At 43.0% G+C, this 27,450-nt stretch overlaps 3 protein-coding genes and 1 long non-coding RNA gene across 4 annotated transcripts in view; 1 reads left to right on the top strand and 3 right to left on the bottom strand.

Moving 5' to 3' along the window:
• Positions 1-10,131, top strand: part of gdpd5b (glycerophosphodiester phosphodiesterase domain containing 5b) — a 35,776-nt gene extending 25,645 nt beyond the window's left edge. Inside the window, exons 9-16 of the mRNA XM_076100320.1 lie at positions 434-516; positions 2,341-2,491; positions 3,482-3,703; positions 4,296-4,453; positions 4,580-4,727; positions 5,871-5,953; positions 7,844-7,956; positions 8,680-10,131. Of these exons, the coding sequence (XP_075956435.1) occupies positions 434-516; positions 2,341-2,491; positions 3,482-3,703; positions 4,296-4,453; positions 4,580-4,727; positions 5,871-5,953; positions 7,844-7,956; positions 8,680-8,765 (1,044 nt within the window). The 3' untranslated portion in view covers positions 8,766-10,131. The remainder of the gene's footprint in view (positions 1-433; positions 517-2,340; positions 2,492-3,481; positions 3,704-4,295; positions 4,454-4,579; positions 4,728-5,870; positions 5,954-7,843; positions 7,957-8,679) is intronic.
• Positions 10,132-10,407: 276 nt separating this feature from the next.
• hspa13 (heat shock protein 70 family, member 13) lies at positions 10,408-13,804 on the bottom strand. Its single transcript, XM_076100321.1, has 5 exons — positions 13,640-13,804; positions 13,184-13,524; positions 12,710-12,923; positions 12,433-12,600; positions 10,408-12,273 (listed from the first exon to the last, which is right to left on the bottom strand). The coding sequence occupies exons 1-5, from the start codon at positions 13,662-13,664 to the stop codon at positions 11,699-11,701; spliced, it is 1,323 nt and encodes a 440-aa protein (XP_075956436.1). The 5' UTR covers positions 13,665-13,804; the 3' UTR covers positions 10,408-11,698.
• Positions 13,805-14,265: 461 nt separating this feature from the next.
• samsn1a (SAM domain, SH3 domain and nuclear localisation signals 1a) lies at positions 14,266-20,429 on the bottom strand. The gene is made up of 8 exons (XM_076100343.1): positions 20,314-20,429; positions 19,077-19,157; positions 18,430-18,558; positions 17,723-17,840; positions 17,360-17,511; positions 17,063-17,275; positions 16,622-16,766; positions 14,266-15,387 (listed from the first exon to the last, which is right to left on the bottom strand). The coding sequence occupies exons 1-8, from the start codon at positions 20,368-20,370 to the stop codon at positions 15,230-15,232; spliced, it is 1,053 nt and encodes a 350-aa protein (XP_075956458.1). The 5' UTR covers positions 20,371-20,429; the 3' UTR covers positions 14,266-15,229.
• A 3,149-nt stretch (positions 20,430-23,578) lies between these two features.
• Positions 23,579-25,944, bottom strand: LOC142959664 (uncharacterized). Its single transcript, XR_012956232.1, has 3 exons — positions 25,870-25,944; positions 25,134-25,228; positions 23,579-23,672 (listed from the first exon to the last, which is right to left on the bottom strand). It is a non-coding gene; the product is annotated as an uncharacterized LOC142959664 (long non-coding RNA).
• Between the last annotated feature and the right edge of the window lie 1,506 nt (positions 25,945-27,450).

Here is a 27,450-nt window from a genome sequence, read left to right as displayed (position 1 = left end):
GTTTCCCAGTCATAAGCTTTACTCCCAGGGTTTCTGAGGAAGGGGCTCTTCTAGTAAGTGATGCTGAACCTATCGACGTGCTCATAACCTCGACTTGAAGATTTGAAAAGCAATTCACAACGATGCTCTATTTATTTCACAGCTTTCCTTTGTGTTCGGAGGAAGGAGTCTATTCTCACATACATCTGCGATACACCTCATTTATGTTCATGTTTGACTCTGTAGCAGAACCTACTTGACAGATAAACATAAATTATTATGGATTCATATTTTAGCATCATTTTTTTCCTTAACAGTGGCAGAGGCTCCTGTAAAGTCACCTATTACGTCATTGTTACAGGACTCCATGTAGTGATTATGTTTGTCCTTTCTCGTGTGTGTGTGTGTGTGTGTGTGTGTGTGTGTGTGTGTGTGTGTGTGTGTGTGTATCCAGCTTGCTCCAGAGAACACACTGTGGTCCTTCCAGAGAGCTCTGCAGATGAACGTCACAGGGTTGGAGGCTGATGTGACTATCAGGTACACACGCACACGCACGCGCACGCACACGCACACGCACACGCACACACGCGCGCGCAATCAATTCAGCAGAATGACGAAGCCAAACAAATGACGGGCTGTTTAGTTCTGCCTCTCTGTTTGGTTTCCTTTCATATATTATGAAACATTGGTTTACCCAGCACCTCTTATCACCTCTTAAAGAGCTCACACTGGACTACAGATTACCAACCAAGACTAAATGTGGTGCCTTTGTAAACTTTCTGCTCTAAATATTAGACATCATAAAGTAACGTTTACATATGTAGTCTTACTTTCTTAACTAATTATTGTTGACGTAGAGGAAACAGGCAGAGAAATAATATTCTTTGAATATAAACAAGTAACAATACAAACACATACTTGTGACTCTACAGCTGTAGCGATGATCAGGCTGCAGAGGAGCAGTAGATGGAGGCATGGCACCACCAGCATAATGGGAAGTGACAAGCTGCACAGAGACACACTTGGAGGAGGAAGTGGGGGGTTGGGGACTGTATATGATGGATAGTGGGTGTACGCGTCTGGATGAGGGATTATGTGGAGGTGGGGGAATGTTGCTTTGTTGCAGGCTGTGTGTTTGTAGGTCGCTCTTAATTTAGTGTAGTGTGTTTACGGGTACAGTCCTAAGAGACGTGAATGTGTGTGTGTGTGTGTGATCGGTGCAGCCCGCTGACAGGCGAGCTCCTTACTGTGCCGGGTAATTAGACTTGATGACAGTGACACTCCACTCCTGCAGCAGATCAGACACACACACAGACACTGGCACATACACACACAGACACACAGTCATGGTTTCATGACTTTTGGGGACATTACATTGACTTACATTAATTTTCCCGGAGACTTACCCTGACCCTCATCATAACTGCTACCAGCCTAATCCTAATCCTAAATCTACACTAACCTTACACCAAGTCTTCACCCCAAAGCGTAGGGATTTACGTTATGTGGACGTGCCTTTTGTCCCAAAAAAACACGCCAACACACACTCTCATGCACATGCACATACAATAAACCAACATATTATGTATGCACCGCTTATTTCAGTTTTAATCAGTTTATCATTCATCATTTCAGTATTTTATCTGAATAACTTTATGTAAAGAGGTTTTTTTTACTCCAGATAATTGTATTTGGGTTGTCAGTTTTCACACACACACACACACACACACACACACACACACACACACACACACACACACACACACACACACACACACACACACAACCAAACACAGGAAAGGCATTATTTTTTCAGCAAAGAATTTGAATGGCAAATATTGAGAAATGTGTTTTTTTTTCTTTAGTCTTGGTTTTCAAATATCGAGCAAAAAACAACCCCACAATTGGGCCAAACTCTTGTCTTGTCTCCTCTACTCACCCTTTCTCATTTGCTCTTGTTTGACGTGATTTCAAGAGTTTACCCTCCAACCAACTCCTGTCTGTTCCGCTCTCATCTAAAAACTATAATATCAATTTGAGAGATTTTATTCCTCAACTAAACATGATCTACAGAGAACGTTATCTTTTGAGTCCTCTGAGTGTAAACGGTCTGTTTGAATTATTGTTATTATTGTTATTATAGAAATGTGAGCGACTGTAGCCCAGCGATCCGATGTATTTGATGTCAATGAGGTTATAGAAGATTCTACAGATGAACACTGCTGCCCAACCATGAACACGCAGTACTCTGTTCCAGCACCCTCTGACCAATCCGTAACCACTGTATCATGCTGAATGTTATAAACAGCCTGACTTGCACTTATACCTCTGCCCCCCCCCCCTCCCCCCTCTCACCACGAGTGAGGATGGAGTGCCTTTCCTGATGCACGACCACACCCTGCGCAGGACCACAGACATAGAGAAGGTTTTCCCCGACAGACAAATGGTGGACGCCTCATTCTTCAACTGGACGGATCTGCAGCAACTCAACGCGGGACAGTGGTTCCTCAAGGTAGGGCTCGGTTACTGATGAAGCCATTTTCAGCTTTGTTTTGTGGTACAGCGATGTGTGATGAAGGTCGTTAGCCCCTCGAGTCACGAGTGTCCTGGTCCCCTGGTTTCATCTACATACTGAGCTCCATTAATGCTTCAGAGAAGCTCTCCTGAATGCAGAGTGGATCAAGGACAAAAATACTTCAAAATAATTGTTTGTTTCAACTAGCTTGAAGTACTAGTGGGCCAAACAGGATAAAAGCACTCTGGCCATGAGAGTTGTTTAGAAATGCTACCAAATGATGCTCTCCTACATGTGATGACCAGCTCCATTGTTGTATTCTCGTTTGAGCTGCACGTCAATGCATTTACCTTTGCATTCTGTTACTAAAGAAGAGCATCTGTATACATGTGGGGCGAGATGCAGTGATGTAGATACATTGCTTTTTGTGCACTGTGCTACTTTGCTGTGCACCACTTTAACCCTTCTACGCTACCCTCCAGTCAAGTAGATTTCTATATCGGTCTACTGACTCAAAAGCTGATATGGCGAGAGTTTCTTCTTATCGGTAGATGTACACACTCACTGTGTAGTTTTGTTTCTAATAAAAATGTTTTATGAGATCAGCTTGCTGTGAGGCCTCTGCATTGTTTTCTGCACTCTACGTCTCAGTCTATCTGCATTGCACGTGAGCACATTGCATCACTACTTCTGTGCGTAATTATGACAATTCACTGTCAGAGTCTGATTTCTATATTCCCAAGCATGTCCTAATCCGTCCTGATTGGGATTTAAAATGTCCGAGCTTCAGTGTTCTTCTAGTCGGTGAGTTGAAGTGAAGCACGTCAATGTAGACTTGAATAAGAAGCATCTGACCTTCTTCTCCTGTGTGCTTTGACGAGGAGCGGTGAAGCGAGACGTGATGTGGAGGAAATGAGGGAAAATATTCCACTGTTTGTATTTGCTGTCTGTGATGAGTCCTCGTGCCGCTCTCTCCCTGTGTTTCAGGAGGACCCTTTCTGGACCGTGCACACCCTGTCCCCGCGTGAGAAGATTCTGATTGCCAACCAGAGTGTGTGCAGCCTGGAGCAGCTTCTAAAGCTGGCCTCCTATCACAACAGCACAGTGGTTTTCCGGCTGAGGAGACCTCCTCAAAAGCACCCCTGCTACCACAGCTGGATCAATGATACGCTGCAGGCTGTGCAGCAATCGGCGGTTCCTCAGAGCCTGGTCAGTACGTCTGAACTGAATACTACGATACACCCGGTCCACATTGTGTTCAGTCCTCTCCACAGCATGATGTCTGGCTATGTGTTCTGAACATCTTTTTATGCAAACGTGATGGAAATCAAAATCATTTCACGTGTTGTCCTGTAATCAGTAACGAGGAAGTATAAAGACTGCAATAGTCCACACAGGGCGGCTGGAGCGGTGGACGAGTCCAAGAAACACTGACCTTTCATCCAGCAGGCCGCTGTACGTTCCCTCAGTGAAACCAGAACGTCAACGTTGATTCATTTGTCACATAACTTGCATACTTCAGTAACGGCACTTCCATAGTTATTTGAACCCAAATGAAGATCTTTTCATAAACATAACGAAGTAGTTTTGTTGCCCGAACCTAACTTGAGTTGTTTCCTGTGAAGACAAAAGTTTATTTTGAAAAGACTGTATGATGTGACGAGCAGAAATTGGCACATTGCTGGCTTTTGTAAAGAGAAAGAGAAGTAACGTTTTCATAAGAACCGTTGTATGAGGAGACGTTACCTATTCATGTGCGTTTAGACCGCGTCACTACATTAATGCTGATGACTGTGTGTAGGTGATGTGGACTCCAGATGATCACAGAGATCAGGTGAGACAGCTGGCACCCGGTCTGATCCAGACCTCGATGGAGAAACTGAGTCCTCAAAATCTCCAACAGTACGGCATCAGCAGGCTGCTGCTCAGATACAACCAGGCCAGCACACAGGAAATTGGGTAAGAACACACACACACACACACACACACACACACACACACACACCTGATGCTGTTATCAGGTTGGCACCTTAACAGACAGACGTATATTTAAAGACATGCCTGAATGTGTGTGATTGCTTTCAGAAACTTCTCTGAGAGCAGCATCAAGCTCACTCTCTACACCATCAACGAGCCCTGGCTGTACTCGGTGCTCTGGTGCAGCGGGGTGTCGTCAGTCTCCTCAGAGGCCTCGCATATACTCAAAAAGGTGCCTTACCCCATCTGGCTCATGGTAAGGACCACAGACACTATTTCTTCTACTTTTGTATGGAACTTGCTCAGGTACCACTTTGTACCTGAGAATGTTTATTTGTCTCTTTGTGGATAAAGTTCGAGTCTCTTTTCCCTCTTCTGTTCAGCCATAGTCTCTCTATTAGCCCACAAAAGATCTGCTTGGTAACAGATGTTTTTCAAAAGCAAATGTAAAAGCTCTCATCAAACTGGCCGTAGGTTGACTCAGTGTAGATGGTATTTGATGACCACCTGTCTCCTGCATGACTACATTTTAGCAGGTGATGCCAACAAGGGAGCCCCTCTTTCAACTGAACTCAAGTCTGTTTATTTCCTGCACTGAGCATGCCATCCTCTGATTTTCCAACACTCCTCCGAGGTCCCAGCACAGTGGAAAGACGAGCATCATCATCACTGTACTGTATCCTGTAGTGCATGACTCGTGCTTTTCTAGTTCAGTCATCTCCTGAAACCTCTCCAACATGGCTGGCACTCACGCTGAGCCTATCTGGTATGATTTCACCGGCCTGGTGTCCCCGTCTGTAGCACCATACGGGGGGACTCTGTGTGACAACATGTGCACGGGACCCCGGCCCCCCCGCTGTGGTGCAGGGAGAGTTTAAGCTGTTGGGGCATCTGCAGTGCTGTATGTTGACACTGTGAAGTCTGCCATTAGACGTTGTTAAGGCCAGTGAAATCAAATATGTATCCTCTGGACATCGTTCGCAGGTTCTCATCGTATGTTACCTCACATGATCTAAAGGATTTTGTTTAAGTGCATTGCCTTTTGAATGCATCTTCATAAGAATGCACATCTAAAAGACCCTTTTATATTTTTCAATAGTTATATTTAAAAAAGTGTTTGCAGAAGAATTACACAAGACAGTTTGGATGTTGCCGCTCACACAAGTGATTGTATTGTTGGTGTATAGTGCCACCCTGTGGTGGATTCTGCTATAAGTGTGTGTGTGTGTGTGTGTGTGTGTGTGTGTGTGTGTGTGTGTGTGTGTGTGTGTGTGTGTGTGTGTGTGTGTGTGTGTGTGTGTGTGTGTGTGTGTGTGTGTGTGTGTGTGTGTGTGTGTGTGTGTGTGTGTGTGTGTGTGTGTGTGTGTGTGTGTGTGTGTGTGCGTGCGTGTGTTTCCAGAGACCAAATGAATACTGCCTGATGTGGGTGTCTGTGGACCTCATCTCCTTTGCTGTAGTCGTAGGAATATTCATTTTCCAGAAGTAAGTACAGCCACTTGATGATATAACTGTCAAGTCATTATTGTGAGTTTTAACGCTAAACGTTTCTCCATTTTTCTTCTGATGTTTGGAGAGAGAAAAGAAGGCCGCTCTTTTTTTTTTTGTGTGTGTGCCTCTTCTGTTTTCCTGTTTCACACATGCGGCGTACATACCACTAATCACTACTCCTTAACAAGCACCCTTTACGCCCATCTTTACTCTCTGTGTGCAACGCATCATTAGAATAACAGCTCATACATATTTACACTGTTCCCTTTTTGTTCTGATACATTTTTTTTAATGGTTTTGCCAATAAAGACCTAGCTGGAAAGAACACAACATGAAATGTGTGTGTTATGTGGTTTTACAAGCTGCTATGGTGTATTTTGTTGCTGTTCTTGCACCAGATAAGACGTCTTCTCTTAACTAAAATGTGTAAACCCTTCACACTCCTCCAGTATCTCCTCTTTCTGCAGGAGAGAGAGAGTGGTTTTGTTTGTTTCTGTGACACTCCAGAGACAGATGGCCTGTCCTCCTGTTGTCTTTTTTTGTTTTTTTGGGGGGATGAGCTCTACAGTAGCTTCTGCTGGCTTCTGAACTGACCTCTCTTGTCCTTTCGTTGTCCTTCTGCCTCGTCCTCTCTCCTCTGCCTGATGTGCATGCTCTTCTCCTCCTCTGCTGCACTCTGGCATCTTCTCTCAGCTATCACATGATCAGGTAACTGGGTCACCTCCTCCGACCCAAAGTCTTCTCTCCTTTCACCGTCTTTCTGTCTGTCACCATCTTCAGCCACCATTCTTTTGTTCGATGCATTCTTTCGCCTTCTCTCTCGTTTTTCCATTATTTTATTTTTTTTTGCCGTTTTTATTATGAAATCAAACTCCATCATATTTTTTCTGATGATTTTCTTATTTTTTCTTTCTCTTCTCTGTGTCTCACCTGAATCGTTGTGCTGCTGCCACTCTCCTCTAGAGGGAGGAGCTCACGTCTTCCTCCCTGTGGGCTAAATAGAGTTAATGCTTTCCACCCAGACAGCACAAAATATCCACAGCACTAAGACGCCAATGAGTTTCTAAATTTACTATCCATCTCATTAAGCTAAACGACTTAACGTCCAGAATGAAGTATGGATATGAATCCATCAGGGGAAGTGCCTCAGGATTGGCTTCTGTGGACGCTGATGAACTAAGAGCTCGCTTGTTTGCATTTCTGTTCCTAATTTCCTCTGAGCATTAGTCACAGTTCATTGTGACTAATGCTCTTCAGTTAAGTAATGAAATGAAGACTTTTCATTAAAGCAAGGACGCAGTGGAACTAACACATGTTGATTAAATGAACACAGAATAGAGGAAAATGTTCCGTATTTAATCATGTTGCATTAATTCAGAAGATATTTCCAACAGCAGAAAATAAAATGTCTCTATTCTGAGACTGTATTTCTGCAAATGTGTAATTGCAGCACACGCTGTAATAATGTGACATATTGGGTACTACATTTTAACAAGGCCCCCTCTATAGAGTGGCTGCTATTTGTGTTATTAATGACTAATGTGTCATTTAGTAATGCTGAACAGATTAGGTCATTAATTAAAACAACTTTCGGGTTGCCAGGTTGTGACAAATCTCTTTGATTATTCCGTTTGACCACTTACCTTCTGGAAAATGTTGTTTATTAACAAATTATGCATTTATTCAGAGATTTGCTCAAAGAAGAACTATTTAAACACTTTTAATTCCCTTTTAAACAGAGTCAGGCCAGTACACAAAGTTTAAAACTGTAGATGTTATCCCTCTTTGACCCTGGACTGCGTATTGTGAGCAGAGGCAGCAGTATGTGGTGATGTCATGATTGTCTCTAGAGGATCTCTGACCTGACCAATGTGACCCCCGCAGGTATCGGATGAGCGGCATGCGCAGCTACAACCCTGAACAGATCATGCTGAGCGCCGCGGTCAGGAGGTCCAGCAGAGACCTCAACGTCATGAAGGAGAAACTGATCTTCTCTGGTAAGACGAGAGGGACGAGACACGTGTGTCACTCCTCAATGTTTTGTTGTTTGTTGTTCAGGCTCCTGAACCCCGAAACAGATACCTCCTCTTTTCACTTCACATTTGATAATTTACAAAAAACTCTGAAGTTAAAGATGAGGAATGAGCCATTTTGGGTTTCAGGTGCCCCAGCTAGCATGTCTCTGCATCCCAGCATGCATCTGTCTTGAGTGTGAATGTTCTCGCTCCTCCTCTTCCTCTCTTTCCCCGTTGAAGGTCAGGCCCAGTAGCGGCCTGTGTGATGTGCACCACCTCCTGTCCATGCTACCACCTCCTCCTCCAGCAGTGACTTCTTCCTTTTTATTCCATGCATCCATTGCATCCCTCGTTACCCACCAACTTCTCTGCCCACTATGCCCTTCTCCCCTTCATCCACCCACCCAACCCTTCATGCACCAAACCTCCCCCACCACCCTCCCGCTGGAGACCACGTCATGTGTAGGGGAGCTTATAGACCCAGTCTGTCTTGACAGCCTCTAGTGCTGGGGGGTCAGAGGTGAGTCACATCAGTGCCGGCTCTCGTCATCATTCTCCCATTCATTCCAATTCATTCAACTCTTTTGTGTTTTATTTTCTATCTCTTTGGACAAGTTGTGTTTTCTTGCAAACTGATGTGTCGGTAGTGCACGTCATCACACAGCACCCTGACTTCTCTTTGCTTTATCCTTTGGCGCCCTCCAGAGGTGGGGAATGGAGCCGGCAGTGCTGATGAGCTGTACTCGGACAATGGCTACGACTACTACACCAATCAGGGCATCAGCCAGTGATTGGGACTCGGCCTGTGTGAATCTGCTGCGGTGAGACGGAGACGACGGCGGCGGCGCTCTGTGTTTACGTCGTTCCTGTTCATGTCGGTGTGAAGCCTGAACTCCTCGTCCTGTCCTACTGATGAACTGACAGACTGCTGTATCTGATGGAGAGAAAACACCCCGTTGCTTTGTGTACATTCTGTAAATAGTTTTGTGTCTTGCTTGTCAGACATACTGTATCTCACACGGGACTACACGCACTTTTTATTAATGGGATTCGCCAAATCTGTGGCCTTCTCTCTCGCATCTAAATGTCCGAGAGGCCCCTCTTGAGTTACCACCGCCAGCTTCTTTTTAAAGATGCGTTTCCAGATTCTTTGTTGTTTTAAGCTAATTTTCCAAAGCAGTTTGTTTTTAAACCACTGTACATGATGTTCTTCTCTTAGCAGATGGATTTCTTTTCAACGAGGCGTTTTACACGGCTTAATCGCAGCATGAGACTAAAAGCTAACGGCTCATTATGCTCTTGACTTCTTTCAGCACTCCACTGTGCTGCGTTTCATAAAAGTACGAACATTAATATTTATATATAAAGAGAGAAAAGAAAAAAAAAAAACACGATCAAGCTGTTTACAGAAGTCCTGCCTTCTCCTCCAAGTGAAATATTCACGTGGTGTATGTAAGATAATCATTTTGATAGAGGCTAAAAGCCCCCCCCCCCCCACTACCTTTGACCAGTGCATGTAACTAACGATCAACTGATGTATGTGAGCTGTGCTCCCAGTACAACTGGTGGAAATGAGGGTGAAGATGTGTGCTGTCTGTTTGTGGTGAACATGGATGTGTTTGGATTTGTTTTCTAAGATGTGAACGCTGTATTGTGTGTATTCTAGCTGGGTATTTATTTTGTTACCCTGTGTGCAGTGCTACGTTGAGTGTATTATTGTACATAAAAAGGTGAACCAGTGTGTGAAATGCTCCAGCCAACTAAGCATTACATTTGAACAATGTGACGGTGATTGAATAATAATTACGATATCCTGGTCACGATTGAGTCGTTCCACTTCCTACACAATCCTCTGAAATGCAGTAAAGTCTGTGGTATTTAAGTGTTGACAGACGACATGCATCCAGATGTTGGTTGCTGGTGTTAAACGGACTGCTGTAAGGTAAATGAAGTGGGTGCTAAATGTGAAAATGAAGCTGTAAGCTAATGGAAGGGACGCTACAGGAGCACAGGGTCAACAAATGGATTGCTTTGTTTATTTTGTTTATTTGGGTATTATGCCTCAGAAGTAAACATTAAAAAAAATCTAATACACAAGTTTTTAAGTGGTTTTGTTTGCTGTAAGAATTAAACCACCAGTCCTACAATCAACACTACCACCTGAGCCGCCCCTTCTTTATTTAGAGGTACTGAGAGGAGGTGATGTGGACTCGCCACTTATCTCTGGACTTTGTTAGTGAAGTTCAGCCTCATTCATTCAGTCAAAGGAAAAATAATCGGGTTAGAAATTGGTGAAGCAGCAGCATTAATAAACAACCTGAAGGATCTTTACAGCATGTGATGAATGTGTGAAGAACTTTGTGTATGTTGCTCAGGAATATGAGACTCACAATAAACAGGAAGTGGAGAAATTAAAAAGGTAGGTGACTTGAGTTCTTGGTTTGAAAAATGTTTTTATTGGACCATCGAATCTTCAGAGTTCTGGGTTTTATGTTTCCTAAAGACATAAATGGAAACCACCTTTCACACTGGATGTACAACAACCAGTCTTCCAGAATAAGAGCAGGTGACATTATAAATACAAAATAATTAAATTCAAGGCGCCCTGCTATCTACAAACCATGCATCCATCAAACATCCTAAATGTGACAGTGACACATTTCTTGATATCTAACACAAGGCACCAGTAAGCGATGATTTGGTCCAGAGACGACCGTCTCTACCTACAGCAGCAGAAGCACAGATAGAAGTGCGTCAGTCACTTCCATTTACATAAAGCACACTATTGCACAATGTTAGCAAACAAGTGGAAGTCAGCACTGAGCATGACTTCTCTTTCAGTCTCGGGGTACAACTAATGCAGTCGGTATTTCATTCAATACTAATGACTTCAGATTGTACAGTACTGCGTGAACATTAAGGCTTTCACTAACCTGCACCTTCATCAGTTATTGGGGGATTCTGCAGAACACTTTTTTTAAATGGAATAGTCAATGCAGTGAATGTTTAACATTGTTTTTGTGCAGAACTGCATCTTTACACCGAGGTCTCCGTGGACAGGGGGGCTCGGACGGAACCACTAGCTTGTAGTGGTTCACTGCTACACTTCCATTCAAACAATATACAGCAGCTTTCTGAACAGGTACGACACTCAACCTTTGATGGAAAGATACATTACATGCCTGCGACACACACACTCTCACACAGTGAATGGGAATAAATAAATAAATAAATATCTGAAGATGTATTGGCTACTCTGAAAGTCCGTTAAAAAAGGTTGTCCCCTGAATTGAACACTATTGAATTATCTACCATGAATGAGCGTCATCAATGAAGCTGAATGGATCGGTAGATACGCGGGAGGCTTCTCGTTCACATTTCATCAGGATATCGACGTGTCATTTTCTGCCGAAGCTTCTTGCACAACAAAAGCAGCTGGGCGTTAAAAACGAAAACAGGGCGGTTCCCTTCTGCAGCTGTTACCGGCAGCCATCCGTCAAAGAGGAATGTTGTGTTTCATAAACTTAATTATCACATTTTTCTGCCACCGCCGCCTCTCACGAACAAGAACGCAGAATGACTTTTAAAACCTGAGTCTTGCATGTCTTCATTCAGGTCACAGTGTCTTTTCTTGGTAATTTTTTTTTGCACATAAGAGAAATATGAAACAGGAATCAGTGGCATGTCTCTGCGGCATCCCTTTTGTCTTAATAAATAATAAAGATTAGCTGAAGTTCGTCTTGCGCAGGTGTCTGTTGGGGATTTCTATAGCGCTCACTTGTAAAGGCCAGGAGCCGCCCATGATGCCGGCCTGTATGGCGACACCTGTAACCACAGCCAGGTCAGGGTCTACCGATGTGTTCGGGTCCTTCCCGAAGTACTCGCTGATCAGCCTCCTGATCCGCGGTATCCTGGTGGACCCTCCGACCAGGACGATCTCATCCACGTCCGCTTTCTCCAGGCGGCCCTCGGCCAACACGGTCTCAACGGGAGCCAGGATCTTCTGGAAGAGGTCCTCGTTGAGCTCCTCAAACAGCTCGCGAGTGATCACCGCCCGGAAGAGAACCGGCTCGGAGCCTCCGGCCGACTCTGGGCCGTCGTGGGTATGAAGGTGCAGGGTCAAGCTGACGGTGGCGCTGGGCTGGAGGGTGAGGTTGAGCTTGGCGGCCTCCACAGCCTGTCGGAGACGGTGGATGTCCTCTTTGAGAGTGGGTGGGACGCCAAACTCCTGCTGGGCTCGCTCTATGGTGTACTGGAGCAACCTCTGGCTGAAGTCTTGACCTCCCAGCTTGTTATTCCCTGCCGGAAAAACAGTCCATTTAAGGTTAGGCCACCGTTCCCTCCAACAACAACACAATTTAGACAAATGCTGCTTTGTAAAATCTAAGATTAAAGATGCTAAACCTGATTATTGTCGGCTCATATCACCTCCCATCTCTCATCAGTGAAACACATTACCTGCCATGGCTCTGGTGAGGAACATGCCTCCCTGTTTGTTGAGCAGAGAGACGTCCAGGGTTCCTCCCCCGAGGTCGACCACCAACACGTTGAACACGTCCACCTTGTGCAGGCCGTAGGCCATGGCTGCAGCCGTGGGCTCATTGATCACACGCAGGACCTCCAGGCCTGCAAGACAGAGCAAAGGATGTCCACCATATGCCAGTTGTATTACTAGTGCAGTGTGTGTAGCTACTAGCTTGTATATGTAATGCTTTACAAATAAATAAGGACTGACCAGCGAGGTTGGCGGCCCTGACGGTGAAGTTCCTCTGTCTCTCGTCGAACTCCGCGGGCACCGAGATGACAGCTTTCCGGATGTCCACGTCCAGCTGCCGCTCGGCCATCTTCCTCAACTTCAGCAGCAGCCGGGAGCCGATGAACTCCGGGCTCACAGTGAAGGTGTGGTTGGTGAAGAGCAGAAACTCTGCGCTTCCATTGTTGTTTATCACCTGGAAGAGGCGCAAAGAAACTAGTGAGGATGGAGAGATTTAAAAAGAAAAGACTGGGAGCAAATCACTAGAAACTAGAGATTAGATCAATCGATAGTTACTACCCTAAAAACAACTACTGTGTGTATATCTGAGCCTTAAAGGCTGAGGAGTGTAAATGATGTACACCAGTGTGTGTTAAAGGGACGCCAGGAAACACACGTGATCCACCACAGAAATCCCCAATTCAGTCAGCTGAACTAACCCCCACCATGACCCACCTTAAACGGGTACCGAGCACTCTCCTGCTCCAGGACCTCCGGCTCAAATATCTTCCCGATGAACCTCTTGGCATCGTAGACGGTGTTCTGAGGGTTGCTGTCGGCCAGGTCCACGGCTTCGTGTCCGGCCAGCACCGCGGTGGTGGTGAACGAGACGGCGCTGGGGATGCTCTTCCTGCCCTCTTCGTCCGCGATCACCTCCACCTCCCCGCTGCCCGGATGGAAGACGCCGACGGAGCAGAAGGTGGTGCCCAGATCCAGGCCGATCACCTTCGGTGTGGGGGGCGGCAGGTACTGCTGGCCCAGGTAGCCGGCCAGGAACAGAGCCAGGATGACCGAACCTGTGGCACCGGGTACAACACAAGGTGAGGTGGACCAAACAAGCTAGCTGGGTTAGCATCCAGTCACCAGTTAACCAACTACCGATAAAAAAAAACAAGTGTCACGTTAACTTACCAATCAGAGAAATTTCTCCGGACATCGTCACACACTTTAGAAGACAACCGCCGCTTAAGGAATTCCCTTAAATTGTTCAAGTTGCGGTTAAATGTTAGCCAGCTGTCGGCTTTCTCAACTGGATGCTGCGAAGTAGCAGTTTTCCAGTCTACCAACAAAATACACGTCAACGTTGCATGACTCATTTGCGGATGCTGGGTAATGTAGTTTATGGCATACACCATAGACGGCACAGATATGGCAGCCAATGTTAGCGTTATACTACACTTCCCATCAACGCTAGCGACATTCAATGAAGCACGAAAGTTTCGTGACGTGTCCGTTTTCTCAACCAACCAGGAAGAGACAGGACAGTTGAGATTAAAGTAAAAACTTTAAAAGGTTGACTTTAGAATAAAATATTAAAATTAATTATTATTTGATTAAATTTAAATATAGAAAACTTTATATTTAATAAATTAACATTAAAAATTAATTAATTACAAACACATTTTAATTATCATTTTAATTATCAAGGTAAAAATGTATTTTTATATTATACTCTTTATTCATTTATTGTATTTAATTCGTGGCTGTTTATGCATCAAGCACTGGTAGATTAAATAAATAATCCTGACAAATCATAATTGTATTCCTTTGATTTTATTTACAAAAAGTTGTGAAAACAGTTGAATGCTAATTCTGACGTGAGTTCATACACAGGCTCTCTCATACACTCATTCAAACACGCACGTTTAGAAAATAACATGTGTTTTCCTGTACAGTATGCATCATATATAGGCAAGATCTGAATATGCATTGTTCAAACCCAGACGCTACATTTCAAAATCATCAATTCACCAACATCACTTCATTCAAAGGAAAGAAAGAAAAAAGATTGCACTGCATGTTGAATAATTGAGATTGGATAATGAGAATGCTGAAGATGCAGATGTGATAAATAAAGGCTTCATATTGAGAGAAAAAACATTAAATTAATTACAATGCAATAAATACAAGTGACAATTAATCAAGAAAATGTCACTTTTTCAACAACAAAAAATAAAGAAAACGTACAACTTTATAATGATCTAACTACTGTATGAAGCAAGCTGTCTGTCTGTGTGTGGTTAGCGGATAGCTAACGCAACACGGATCCTGGCTAAGTAACGCTACACGGATACTGGATATTAACATTACCACCAGGCTCTTCTTCACTTCCCTACAGTCGACACAAGCAGTATTTTATCGGTGTATGACTTGATACTAACATAACTGTGACTTGGTGTTTTTCAGGGGCGGGTTTAGTGATTTGGGGGCCCCCGGCAAACCGTGGCTCGCGTTACTTTTCATCCTTTCTCGAACTGGGAATGTTGGTATTAGCAGTTACAGAAGAAGTAACAACATTCTGTTCAAGACTGTTCAAGGTGGAGCTTTCAATTCGAATTGTTTGTTCTTCTTATCACACATTTAGAAAGCTGACTAAGAGTGACTAGCTTGTTTACATGATGTTTTAAGGAAGTTGATGACCAAGCTTGACCAAGTTGTTAAAACCACCCGTCATGAGAAAACACCCGACACTGAATTCTAGCTGCCGAAGTATCCGTCACATTAAGAGTCCACAGCATCTTTGTGCTGCTCTGCTTCCTCTTTGCTGTCTGAACATTCAGATGGAATGAAGCAGCCCGAGTCTCTGGGACAGTCGCTGTCTTCTTCCTGTAGACTGTGGGAGGATCTGAGCTCCTCCGCATCCCTCGTCACATCGTCACCTACGCGGCCACAAAGCAAATGGAATTAGATCAAATGTCATAATATTACAAGCTTCTGTTTCCAACCGCATTATAGAAGAAAAGAAACACGTGCCGAGTGCTTCAGTCAGTGGAAAATAAGTCATAATTAAATCCTGATTAACTACAACAGTGAAACCAGGGCGATGTGTTGTTGGCTGAGCGGCCAAATGACCCAAATACTGAAACAACATCTGCAGGTGTGGCCCAGCAAACAGCATTACAAAACACTTCTTCTTCTTTTAGATATGACACCTCATAATTTAACGTCCTCTTTGACTTTTGTTTTCCACTTTCACAGAGTAAAAATATTCCTCCGTTCTTTAATATTCCTACTTCGCTGATGGAAGCTACTAATCCTCCCGTCCAGGTTGCTAAACCACTAACCTAATGGACTTTAGCTTGATTAAATTACTGGAGTCTCATGTGAGTCAACAAGCTTGGCAAGGTCACGCTGCTGCAGCCGCCATCTGTTTGGTCACACTGGCGCGCAAACAGAAAAGATTAAAACAATGACCTTTCACTTGCACTTCAACTGCAATACAACACGCACAGACTGAACACAACTAGCCAGTGGATTGTGTTCCTTCTTCATACTGGAAACTAGTTTTGTTTTCATTCACCAAGTGATAATCAGCCTTCTGCTTCAAGACATCAGATTACAGGAACACCTTCTGCCCCATTAACCACTTTCTATCTGAGTAACAGGAAATCGCAGATAAGCCTCTCAGAGCGCGCAGGATGTATTTCTCTTCTGTGTGGCACAAAAGCCTCCGCTTTCACACAAAACCCTTTTTTATTCTCCAGCAGAAATGAAAAAAGCTAATAATTAATCAAACATATAGAATAAAGTACTTGATGTTTTTATTAATATCTTTACCTCTTGCTGCCTGAATATCATTAAAATCACAAAAAGCTTATCAGGACGGTGGTGAAACATGTAATGGGGACACTTGTGAAAGGGTTTAAATTGAAAGAATGTCATGTGGCCTTTTGGTAATAGACTTGGGTTTTTTCTTTGGGAGTGTAATTACTTTGAGAGGGTGGGGTGGATGACGTCCCTCGCATACATCCATGCTTTCATTATTCTAATTGCTGATCCACCCATTTCAGTTGACAATGTCGCTGTTTAATTAAGCAGTAATTAGTGGTCTGAAGAGTAGTTAATTGTGGTTCATAATACTTAGTGTTAGTCATCGCTAGGTATGTTGCTAACCTGTGTAGCGATATTCAGCAGCAGCGAGAAGTTGGCGTCGGTGTTCTGGGTCTTTGACGTTCAGCTCTATCAGGTGTTTCTCCTGCAGGTGCAACAGGTCCTCCACTGTCTGGTATCCATTAAGCAGCAAGGCTGAGGCGTACTCCTGCAACAAAAGCTTGATTACTACCACATGGTGTACTTGAGTTAAAAAACAAACAAACAGTGGTGTACACATTCACCTTAATCATGTCAGGTATTCACATATCATCTTTGAGGTTGAGTTCTGAACATTTCAATTTAAATCTATTGAGCTTTAACTTAACGATTTATTTTGTTAGATTCGGCTTACATCAAGGAAGATGCAAACAGAATGAGGTAACTCTTTTAGCTGCATTGTAATCTCTCACTTGTGACCAGACTAAAACAGGCGAGTGATCCCGGGTGAGATCCTGTCCTCACCTCCAGATTCAGTCGCTCCAGTAGCTCCAGCAGTGTTTTTGGCCGAGGTCTTTTGCACAGCTTCTGTTGTCTGATCTTGGGAACTTCCTCTTCCTCCTCTTTTTCCGGCAAAACGTCAACATAGATGAACTTGAAGTTGCCCACTTTGTTGCCGAGCATGCCCGTCCAGATGCCCATCGGAGGCTTACTGATGATGTTGATGATGTCGCCGACCTAGGAAACAATTACAGTGAATGAATATGAAGTCTTGCATCAGGGCCTTTATGTACGCTGTACATAAACATTGTTGAGTCTCACCTTGAGTTTGAGGGAGTCCGTGTCGTACGGACTGGGAACGAAGTCTGTGTGGACGCGAGCTCTGCCACAGAACTGTCCCTGATAGGAGCCGTCCTCCTCCAGCCTCAGGCTGTCTCTCTGACCAGAACCGTTGGACTCACTGGTCACACCGCCTGAACCAACACAACGCAACGTGACACAGAATGGTTACACAGCTGTGATTGTCTCATAACACTTCATTTTACTGGTTAATTCATCCAGCAGCTGACTTCCATTGGGTGGAATTTGTTGTATAACCCCACATATCTTTCACTATGTGGGCTCAAACAACCCAGCACTCTTTGCTCCAGCCTTGCAGTTCATGCAGTATGTGCAGATACTTACTTGAGGAGCTCTGGCCACTGTAAAGACTCTCTAAGGAGTTGCTTGTCTTCGCTGCGTTTTTCTCAGCTGCAGGGCCACTCTCTGCCTCTGCCTCTGGGTCTTTGTCTGTGTCATCAACCTGCGTGGAAAAGAAAAGATGTGCAGTTTTAATTGGGAGACATTATATATCTTATGATGTACAAAAGTGTGCAAAGTCCGGTTAACTTATCAAGTAAATCTATATGAAAGTGAAAGACTACAAGGAAGCTAGAACAGAGTGCTTCAGGTAGGGATGTAGGTTGTGAAAGTTACTCAAATGCTCATCTTATCACTGTTAGATTATAACACAAAACTGCAAGACGGTGCTTTTCAGTGTCGGTCAGAGTGAGGTGCGTCATTTAAATATTCTCAGCAGCAGCAGTTTCATATTTGAGGATGTGGGTTTATGAGAAATGAGAGCGATAAGACTCGCGAGAAAAACAACACAGGTTTGCTGTAAATGAGGCAGATTGTTGTCTGGACTTTTACTTGATGTGACAGGTGTCAAGTTTGTTTGTTTTTCTACATTTGTGCTCACAAATTGTTGAATGGTATACATAAAATAGTAATCTAACCTTTGATTACTAATTTATGAGTATGGATGATCAAAGCGCTTTACCCCTTCTACCTGATAGTAATTAAATAAAACGTGGAGGCTGTGCGTATGTGTGTATTTTCCAGTGACTCACTGTCTCCTCAGAAAAAGCCTTGCTGTGTTTTTTGCCCATTTTTCTGCGCATGGTCAGTGAAATCGCCTTCATCTTCTTCCCAAGTCCGGTTGATTTGTTCGGGTCCAAAGTTTCACATTCTTCTGTGAGCTGTTTAAAGAGAGTTGGTTTAGTACACATACAGTAGTAGTACCGTGATATTAAAGAACCTCATATTTCTCCCATCTACAATTTGTATCTCTGCTCCATAAACACAGAGTATAAAGTATTGGTGATATAACACCATAGCTTCTGGATATGTTGACAACTGCATAATTTGCAGTTTATTAGGTAACAAATCACAGTATATGTTAAAGCAATACCCAGCATGTTGCAGATTGTTTATATATATATAATCGCAATAAGATCGTATCATCACACAAGTATCGTGATAATATCGCAACGTGGGGCTTCTGGTGAAAAGCATCACTTTTTCTCAGCATGAACCTTGTTTTCCAAAAGACCTCACAGCACCGTGGCTGCACAGATGTGTGCAAAAGGGGGGGAAATCCTTAATGCGAATGTTTCTATCCAATGACTTGCTATTGACAATTAACTGCTACCATTCTTTCTTCTATATGACGTTTTTCTTTTGCACATAAAATTGAAATGAGAACAAATCGACGAACCGCGGCTGTTCCATTTTCCTCTGGTTTGGCTTGTGTCGCGTGATGTCTGAGACCCTCAAACCTGCCAAAGCTGGTGGAGCGCTGTGGGGAGGATTAAAAGACAAAAGGATGTCATAGAGAGAACTGGCACGGTTTGTGTAGCGAGGTTTAACAGCGTTGCATAACATCAAGTTATTGCACTTGTGAGTCCTATAGTCCGAGTATTCTCAAAGCTCAAAAATCTGCTATGGCCCGAGTGGATTTTACTGATGAAATATGAAGCTTTCCAGTGGGTTCAGCTTCTATATCTACTTAAATACTGTCTATTTAGGAAAGCCACAGTGTTCCTCGTTTTTTTTGATCATAAAAGCAAATGAAAGGCACCTCCAGTATTCAATATATATATACATGTAGTAGGTATATGCAGAAGATATTTAGTCGGTTTCGACATTGTTTCGAAATGAGAGCTTGTAAAATATGTGATACATTTGTGGTCATGTATCAAATCATGTGGCAGCACAGAGAAAATGCGTCTCTCTACAGCTGCTCTGGCAAACATGTCAATATTGAAAATGAGTAGATCAATAGGTAAATTAAACTGCTGGGTCCTCACCAGCGATGTTCTAGTTGCTTTCCTCTGGCTCGGTTTTAATTCTTCCCTATTTTTCTCTCCAATTTTTCACAAAACTGAAAGTCATTATAATCTCTCCCGGCTCCCCATTATCTCCAAAATAATTATATAAATGAGTAATCCCTGGAAAATCCTGGTTAAATATGAGCTCCACACTCCTAGACAGCCCTCTGTGGATTGATTTAATGCAGCGTCGTCTGACAGGCCGACACTTTACTCCACCGTCTACAAGTACAGCAGCAGAATTAAAGGGTCTCTTTTCAAAGTTATATTCTTCTCCCCTTAATATAGTTTTTGTGTTATTACATCGTTTGTATATATTACCGTTGTTGTTAGTCTGTTTTGAACGATGAAACTTCACTTGGAAAATACAGTTTACTGTAAATATGTGTTGAAAAACATCAACTGATGTCAACTAGTATTTTAGGGTTCAGTATTTTATAAAAACAATTCTTTACATCCTTCAAAACTAAAACTGACATTTTCATTAATATTTTTTTGTATGATTAAATTTAACTACTACTCACTTGCGAAGTGATTGTCCAAAGTGACATAAATGTTGGTATATATATATATATATATATATATATATATATATATATATATATTGTTTTGGTTTTCACCTACCTTCGGCTTGCTGCTCTTTGTTTTGTCTGACACGTTGGAGGCCGCCCTATGTAACATTTTCCCCTCTTTTCAGGTTCTTGTCAGATCTCAGTCTTTGCTCTTCTCTTGTCTTTACCCCACTCTCCTGACAGTGAAGGGTTAACTAACTCTGAGGCTGCCTGTCTGATGGCCTGGCTGGCCCACTTCCTTACAACACACAGGATGTGAGGCAATTGACACTGAGCTTCTCGAAGCAGTATCACTTCGAAAGGGAAAAATACAAGTGCTTGAGTTTGCACTTTGTGGCCTGCTCGACGAAAACGCCACTTCCAGGAATGGCTGTATATAGGTTTTATGTTTGAGGTCTTTGTTTTGCATAAGATGTGAGGTATCCTGGTGAGGATGAGCTTGTGTCATATCTGCTACTGTGTTGCATTACTGCTCAGAGTTAGTGAGTCCTAATGTAACATGGTTAGAGTGACATCCACATGAACAAACTAACAATATAATTATTCTATTATTTGTATTTATTTCATAGAAAAAATAGAAAGAAAAACATGTTTAAAAAATGTAAAAGTCGATATTCCTCATTTTCTTTCTTTTAATAGCAATGGGGAACTTGGTTATGGTAAATGATGCTGAAGTAAGTCTTCTTCTGCAGTCATTTCTTAATGCAGGGTCAATACTTTTGAGGAAGTGCTGATGTATGACAGAGGAACAGCTGAAAGTGGCAACTCAGTTGTGTCGAAACACTTTCCGGTTTACCTCTACTCCTAATATGAATGTGCATATATTTCATTAATTTGTCTTAGGAACACTAAAACATGAAGATGAGATGCTTCTACAGAAGATTTTTTAGTTTTTGATCACAAAATAACCACCTGTAACCATAAAAACATGGCGTCGTCTGAATGTGAGAGGCAGCAGCATCCTACATTACTGTCCTCTGATGTGGCCATGTGGGGGTTTTACTGTTGTGTTTATATTGTGGGGGATTTCAATCAGTTGTAGAAAAGGAAATTCTAAAGACAAAACCATTGCATAATCCCACTGCTTGCAATCAACCCTAAACTCCCGTCAATCCAGATTAAGGCTTGTAATCTATTACCTCAGGGGCTCTTGACTCTCTGGAGAAGCTGTTGTTCAGCTGAGGAGTTCAAAATGAGATATCCACAATTTGAATAAGTCACCCGATCTTTGTTGAAATATTTCAAAGCCTTGTTAGGAACGGTCCTCTAATTTATCAGTTTGATTTGTTTAAAATAGTTTTCAAACAGAAGTGGAGTAGAGAATAGAATAAAAAAATAAGTTATCATATTTTTGGTATATGTTTATAGTATAAATTGTAAAAGTATGGCGTGTTTAGAATCTCTAGGATTGAAAAATGTCTTTTTGATTGACCATACGTTACAGGCCAAAAGGAAGATTTAAAAGTGAGCAGAGAGAATGGACTTGCAGGACTTGTAGGAGAGCTTTAAAGATGGAGTACAAAGCCTACACCATGAATTATACACTCTTAAGAGTGTGACATTTTACCCCCAATAATCAACAATACTATAGATCCATAGGCATTCTGTAATCTCTTCACTGGATCATCCTTTTCACCATAGACTATTTCCTCACAAGTCATGTTAAGCTTGAATTGCTTTGTGTCAGACAGCGTGCCCTCTGCACGTGCTCACTGGGAATCAGCAGAGGTCTTTGAGAGAGGTTAAGTGCACGTAAAGTCACTGGGCTTTGAGGTCAACCTGCTCCATTGTGTGGTATTAGCACAGCGTGACCATTGAACTTGCTGTATTGAAAAGCAGCTGACTGATTGGATCCCAAACGGAGAGTAAGATTAATTTAGAAAGGAATTACAAACTGAATCACACAAATGTGTCCTTCAGATGTCCTCACAACAAGGACCTGTGTCTGCTTCTCCAAACTGTCATCTAAAGGTACTACACTGTGTATGGTTAAGTACCTCACACAACCACACTTCAAACGACACAAACTATCCCTTTGAGCATCAGAGTCGTTACAGCGCAGACTCAGGGCACGCTCAGATCTCTTTCAAGGACTAACTAATGGTTTCAATACCACATAACAACCAGTCGACACTTACGTTTGGTTCTGACAGATCCACATCTGTGACGGATCGCGACACCTTTGGGGGAATCGGAGGTTTACAGTCCTGTTTCAAGCTGTCATTCTGGGCCGTTGCCTGCTGCTGTCTTCCTTCCAACTCCTTCCCAGGGGGCGAGGGGAAGTCGTGGGAGTAAACGCGATACTCTGTCAGCGGCCTGCGGCAGGTGTGCTGGATGGTCCCCCAGGCTAGACTGCTGTCACCTGGGTTGCTCCAGCGCTGGTGGTGGGTGTGGATGGGCGTCGCTCCACCAGGGAGGGTGGCAATGTCCGTGTGTCGGCCCGGGGTTGTGTTCTCTTGAGCGGGGAGGGTGGAGAACTTGCCCAGGTAGGGCCTCCTATCTGACTTGCATGGCATGTCCAGATAGTGGAGTTCCATGGGTGGGCTCGTAGCGCCTGGTGGGGGATGCACTGAGAGAGGAGGAAGAAGAGAATATAAATGGAAAAAACTGACATTTGATAACTTTCTGACCACTGGAATATCAGGGATGTTGATATCAGACATCTGCGTCATGTTGAGGAGTTGCTGCAGCAAAGCTGGTCATTACAGCAACGCAGAGTGATTCATAGTTCTGCACGTGCCCACTGTCGCAAGGCCACCACAAAACTACATGGCAGACTGATGGAGTCACGGACGGAAATACTGCTTGTTCTACATTTACTTTACAACAGACCAGTAATAAAGGCAGAGAAAAGATACGTTTTGCACTGGAAACAGCTTATAGATGAAGGAGACCACTTTACACATCGAAGCAGCACCGGAAAGAGAGAAGGAAAGAATACAGAGATGGCCTTTGCCTTTGTAACCCCTATGTGTAGTTTGAACGGATGCTTGCTTGCTATAAAGCAGCCCTCTGTGTACTTGTACTTTAGAAATACCACAGAAACCACGCTGAAGGTGTTGCAACGCTTAAAAAGAAGAAGCAGAATTCATCAGAGGAGAAAAGTTATGTACTAGAGTTGCCACATTTTAATAAAATCCTGCATGAGTCTGTTCCTCTACTGTAAGCATGAGTCAAGTTTAGTCACAGCTTTGGTTTTGAGTCATACAGATGCTAGGTCAGAAAGGACAGTTTAACCCGGGAGGAAGTGAGACCCTCATCTCGCTGTTGTAAAAACGTTGTCTCACTTGTTGAGTTGTGACTTTTCTTTGACCCTTCTTTGCCGCTCTTTCCACCTGGCTTCTTTCCAGTCTTCTGGTTTCTTTTGACAGCAGGTTTAGACTCTGTCACCGCGCTATTGGCTTGGACACTCTGAAAAGATGTAACCAACAACACATAAATACTTTCATTTCTAATTTGCGACATCTCTCCTTCTCTCCCAACTCTCGTGTCGCACGGCTCATTGTTTTAGCCATGCTAGTGGCATCTCTGTGTCTCTGGTCCCTCCGGTATCACCACTGTTTGACTGAAATCAACTTGCCATCAAATCTTGGTGCATACATTCATGGTCCCCAGAGGATGAATCCTGCTGACTTTGGTGAACCTCTGACTCTTCCTCTAGTGCAGAGGTCTTCAACAGGGGGTCCGCGGCCCCTAGGGGGTCCGCGGAGGTACTGCACTTGGTCCGCGAAATTTTTGGTTGATTAGACAATTAAAAAAAAAAAAAAAAAGTGTAATTTTTGTTTTCTCTAAACATGAATCTGTCCATTATTTGAATAGTTCAGTATTGTATGAAAGATAACAGGTATGTTTATGCATGGCAGTGGCACTAATAGGCATCTATTTGAATAGCTTGTATGCATGATTATCATGCAATTGACAGACAATGTTGATATTGGCATTGGTATCAGCTGACAAGGTGTACAAGGTTTATAAATGGCAGTGGCACGGCCACCCTACTCACTGTACCTTGCACATGTTTAAAATAAAAACATGAACATATGAACCTGTGTATTATTTGAATAGCTTAGTATTGAATGCACAATAAAGAGGTATGTTTATACACGGTACTAGGCCCATTTAATATAAAACACAATTTTATACCATATATATAGTTGGGGGTCCCTGCTCCATCTCTCTATCGGTTTGGGGGTCCTTGGCCTGAAAAACATTGAAGACCCCTGCTCTAGTGCCACCATGAGATGTTTTTGTCTTTTTTTTTTAAATATCCGCAGAGTCACTAGGATGTAGACTTTTTTAATTAAAGTCTTTTTTTATTTATTTTTTATTTGGTTGTTATTTATAGAAAAGGGTAGAAACAATATCTTCCATCAGTGGTTCTTTTAGCAGCACATTTTGGGGCACTGAGAGCTGCTGCTGCTGATCCACTATACTGGCAAGCTCTGTCTTGTTTGCTTCTCACTATGATGGTCATTAGTCAGAATGGGCACTGGGTGAGCTGGCATGAGGCCTCTCAGTTCTTCTCTTGTTTTCACATCTCTCTCTAGCCATGTGGACCAGAGATTACACAGAGCGCAGCACCCTCTTTGGACCATCTGCACTGTGTTAAACCCCATTCGGCGTTTGTGATAAATTATTGTGCCATTTAGGCCACCGGAGGCTCTCTGGATGTCGCAAGCAGGTGGCACGAAATGGCCTTGTGTGATGTGACCACGAGTCTGCACAACTAACAACAGGTTCATTTTACTGCTGCTCAAACTTCAGGTTGGCACAGATGCAATGGACAGACAGTGATTTTATTTAGTGTTTCATTAGTTTAGCATCGATAAGTGAAGTGGTTGAGAAGACTGCGGTGAAGCTTTTCATCCTCACCTGGCTTGAGTGCGGTTTCTCCTTTTTCTTTGTGCCAGAATGATGAGCTCCTTTCACTTCTTTGGTTTCTGTTCTGTGTTTTGTCTTCCTCATCTCTAAAAGGACACAACATATTACAATGTATACCATCAGGTTAGTGATACACTGGAAAACCAAGAGGAAAACCACATCCCCCCCAAGAAGAGGTTACACAGGAAGCTGTTTTATTTCTGTATTTCTGTCGTCCTCAGGATTAAAGGACATGTTCATGAAGTCTCTCATAAAGCAACAGTCAGGTGACATTATGAACATTGAAACAGATTTATGCTTTCTGTAATCATTCCTCTTGTTCATACTAAAGGATCCTTTCCTAAAGCGCTTCCAATGGAGGTGATGGGGGACTCAATTTATCTGAAGCCATATAAGACTTTGGCAGCCTGAGTTGATCAAATCAAGTCTTCAATAAAACTCCTCTTTGTGTTTCCCCACACAGTGTTGATCCTTTAAAACTCCTCTGTAAATGATCAGAGGAGAATTTTGTCTCCACCGTAATTCAAATCCCAGCAGTAAGAAAATGTCTATTGTGTTTAACATCATGCCATTGCAGGCCTGTGTAACATGGTTATATACTCAATAGTTTGGGATACAATTTTGATGTTGATTGGTTGGAAAACCCAGCGTGTGTCCTCAGGCGTCATGCTGAGAGTCCAAATGAACGTTTACATAGATGAGCTTAACCTATTTATTTCCTATTTACCTTCATTGTGATTGTTGGTGTTGTGGACTAAATCTTCCCGGATCTTGGCGGTCTGCCAAACTGCAGTATTACAGCCGGGGTTATCTGCATGTGAAGGGAGGCAAATCACAAGCATTGAGGATTTTAAATGAAAGGTCGGGGGGAGGCCACGGAGACACTGAATGAAATTGTTTTCTGAGACAGACAGGTTTTAATCCACAAAACAGTATTTTCTTCGCAACTTAAAAAAAAAGGTAAATAATTTCACTGTAGTCTTCCTTTAGGGTTGGGATGCAGGTGAATATATTTCTTGGCCGTTATGTTCAGGTACACAATCTTCAAATTCATCCAGCATTATCAAAACACAAAGGAAACAGTTTGCACTCACCCAGTGTTTCGTTGTCTGATGCAGATTTGGATATGTGTGTTCTGAAAGTAAAATTCACAAAAGAAATATTGTATTGCACAGTTGCCTCTAATAGGTGTTTGAGTAGATGTGTTCCTGCCCTTTAGTTTGACAGCAAGCCACAACAATCCCACTGATATGATTGTTCTTTATGATGTTCCAGTCACTTAACGCAACAAGAAAATATTGACATTGTGCAGAGGTTTCTTTCAAAGTAAGGCCGTGGGAGTAAAGGTGTTGAGGCGACCGGGGACTCTTAAGTAGGTGTGTTTTTAATCTGCTTAGTCCAACTAGCCCAAAGCTATAATCTGCCTTCAGCTTTCCCAACAGCCCTCAGGGCACTGCTTCTCAAAAAACATTCACTACCAATCAAACTCAACAATTCACAGTGTATAAAGCTTTTCTTTTTCAATTCTGTTTAACTGGCTGCCAATACCTTTTTTTTTTAAGATGGAGCATTGCATTGACCAGACCACGTGAACTAAAGATAAGAATGAGGAGAGGAGCACTGCTGAAGAGCTCGTCTGCTCTGCTGCAGGAAGGATTTACAGAATTAACCCCCAGTGAAAATAAACTGGGAGCCTTTCAAGCCATATTATTACTCTATGGTAAAGCTCTTTTGCTTGCCTGGCAGATTTACTCTTCAGTTTGCACGAACATCCAATAAAGGAAACAGAAAGATTACAATGTTTTTAAAACAATCTCATTACAACAGAATGACCTACAACAAATTGATTTTCCTGTGAGCTAAAACTAATGTGATTTGGGGCCACTAGCACCATAGCATGTTTGTGTCTCACTGTTCTCGCTCACCTTCTTTTCTTTTTACTAGAGTTGGTGCTCTGCAGCTGAGGCATCTCCTGAAAGAAAACGTATTTTCATTTTCAGTCAGATGTTAGTTAAATAAATGATTCACATTCACTATAAATTAATTGTAATGCTTCAACAGCAGCTGTCAACTGGCTCTGTCCATCATTTCATAATCAGCTTTATTTTAGAGTTACAATCTGGTGGTTGGAAGCCAAAAAGTCCCAATTCCCCTGAGAAGTGACCCAATAAAATCTGGTCATGATCGTTCACATGGCTCCACCGTTCACAATCTGTACATACGTGCATGTGTGCTCCACTCTCACCATAGAAATAGATCTCCCAGAGCCGGGCCACTTTGTGCTGTCGTCCAGCAGGACCGCTGGACT

This window comes from Anarhichas minor, unplaced genomic scaffold, assembly GCF_050575085.1.
Source record: "Anarhichas minor isolate MPS153535 unplaced genomic scaffold, ASM5057508v1 ptg000026l, whole genome shotgun sequence".
Taxonomy (NCBI): domain Eukaryota; kingdom Metazoa; phylum Chordata; class Actinopteri; order Perciformes; family Anarhichadidae; genus Anarhichas; species Anarhichas minor.
Note: the sequence above shows the minus strand (reverse complement) of the source record. Positions and strands in the feature narration are given on the sequence as shown.

Coding starts and splice junctions, on each gene's coding strand:
- hspa13 (XM_076100321.1), bottom strand. CDS start 13,664: ATGTCCGGAGAAATTTCTCTGATTG. Junction 13,525..13,639: donor CGGAGAAATTTCTCTGATTG/GTAAGTTAACGT, acceptor CCGGTGCCACAG/GTTCGGTCATCCTGGCTCTG. Junction 12,274..12,432: donor CCTCACCAGAGCCATGGCAG/GTAATGTGTTTC, acceptor TTTTTCCGGCAG/GGAATAACAAGCTGGGAGGT.
- samsn1a (XM_076100343.1), bottom strand. CDS start 20,370: ATGTTACATAGGGCGGCCTCCAACGTGTCAGACAAAACAAAGAGCAGC. Junction 19,158..20,313: donor CAAAGAGCAGCAAGCCGAAG/GTAGGTGAAAAC, acceptor TCCTCCCCACAG/CGCTCCACCAGCTTTGGCAG. Junction 16,767..17,062: donor TGGAGCGACTGAATCTGGAG/GTGAGGACAGGA, acceptor CTTTTGTTGCAG/GAGTACGCCTCAGCCTTGCT.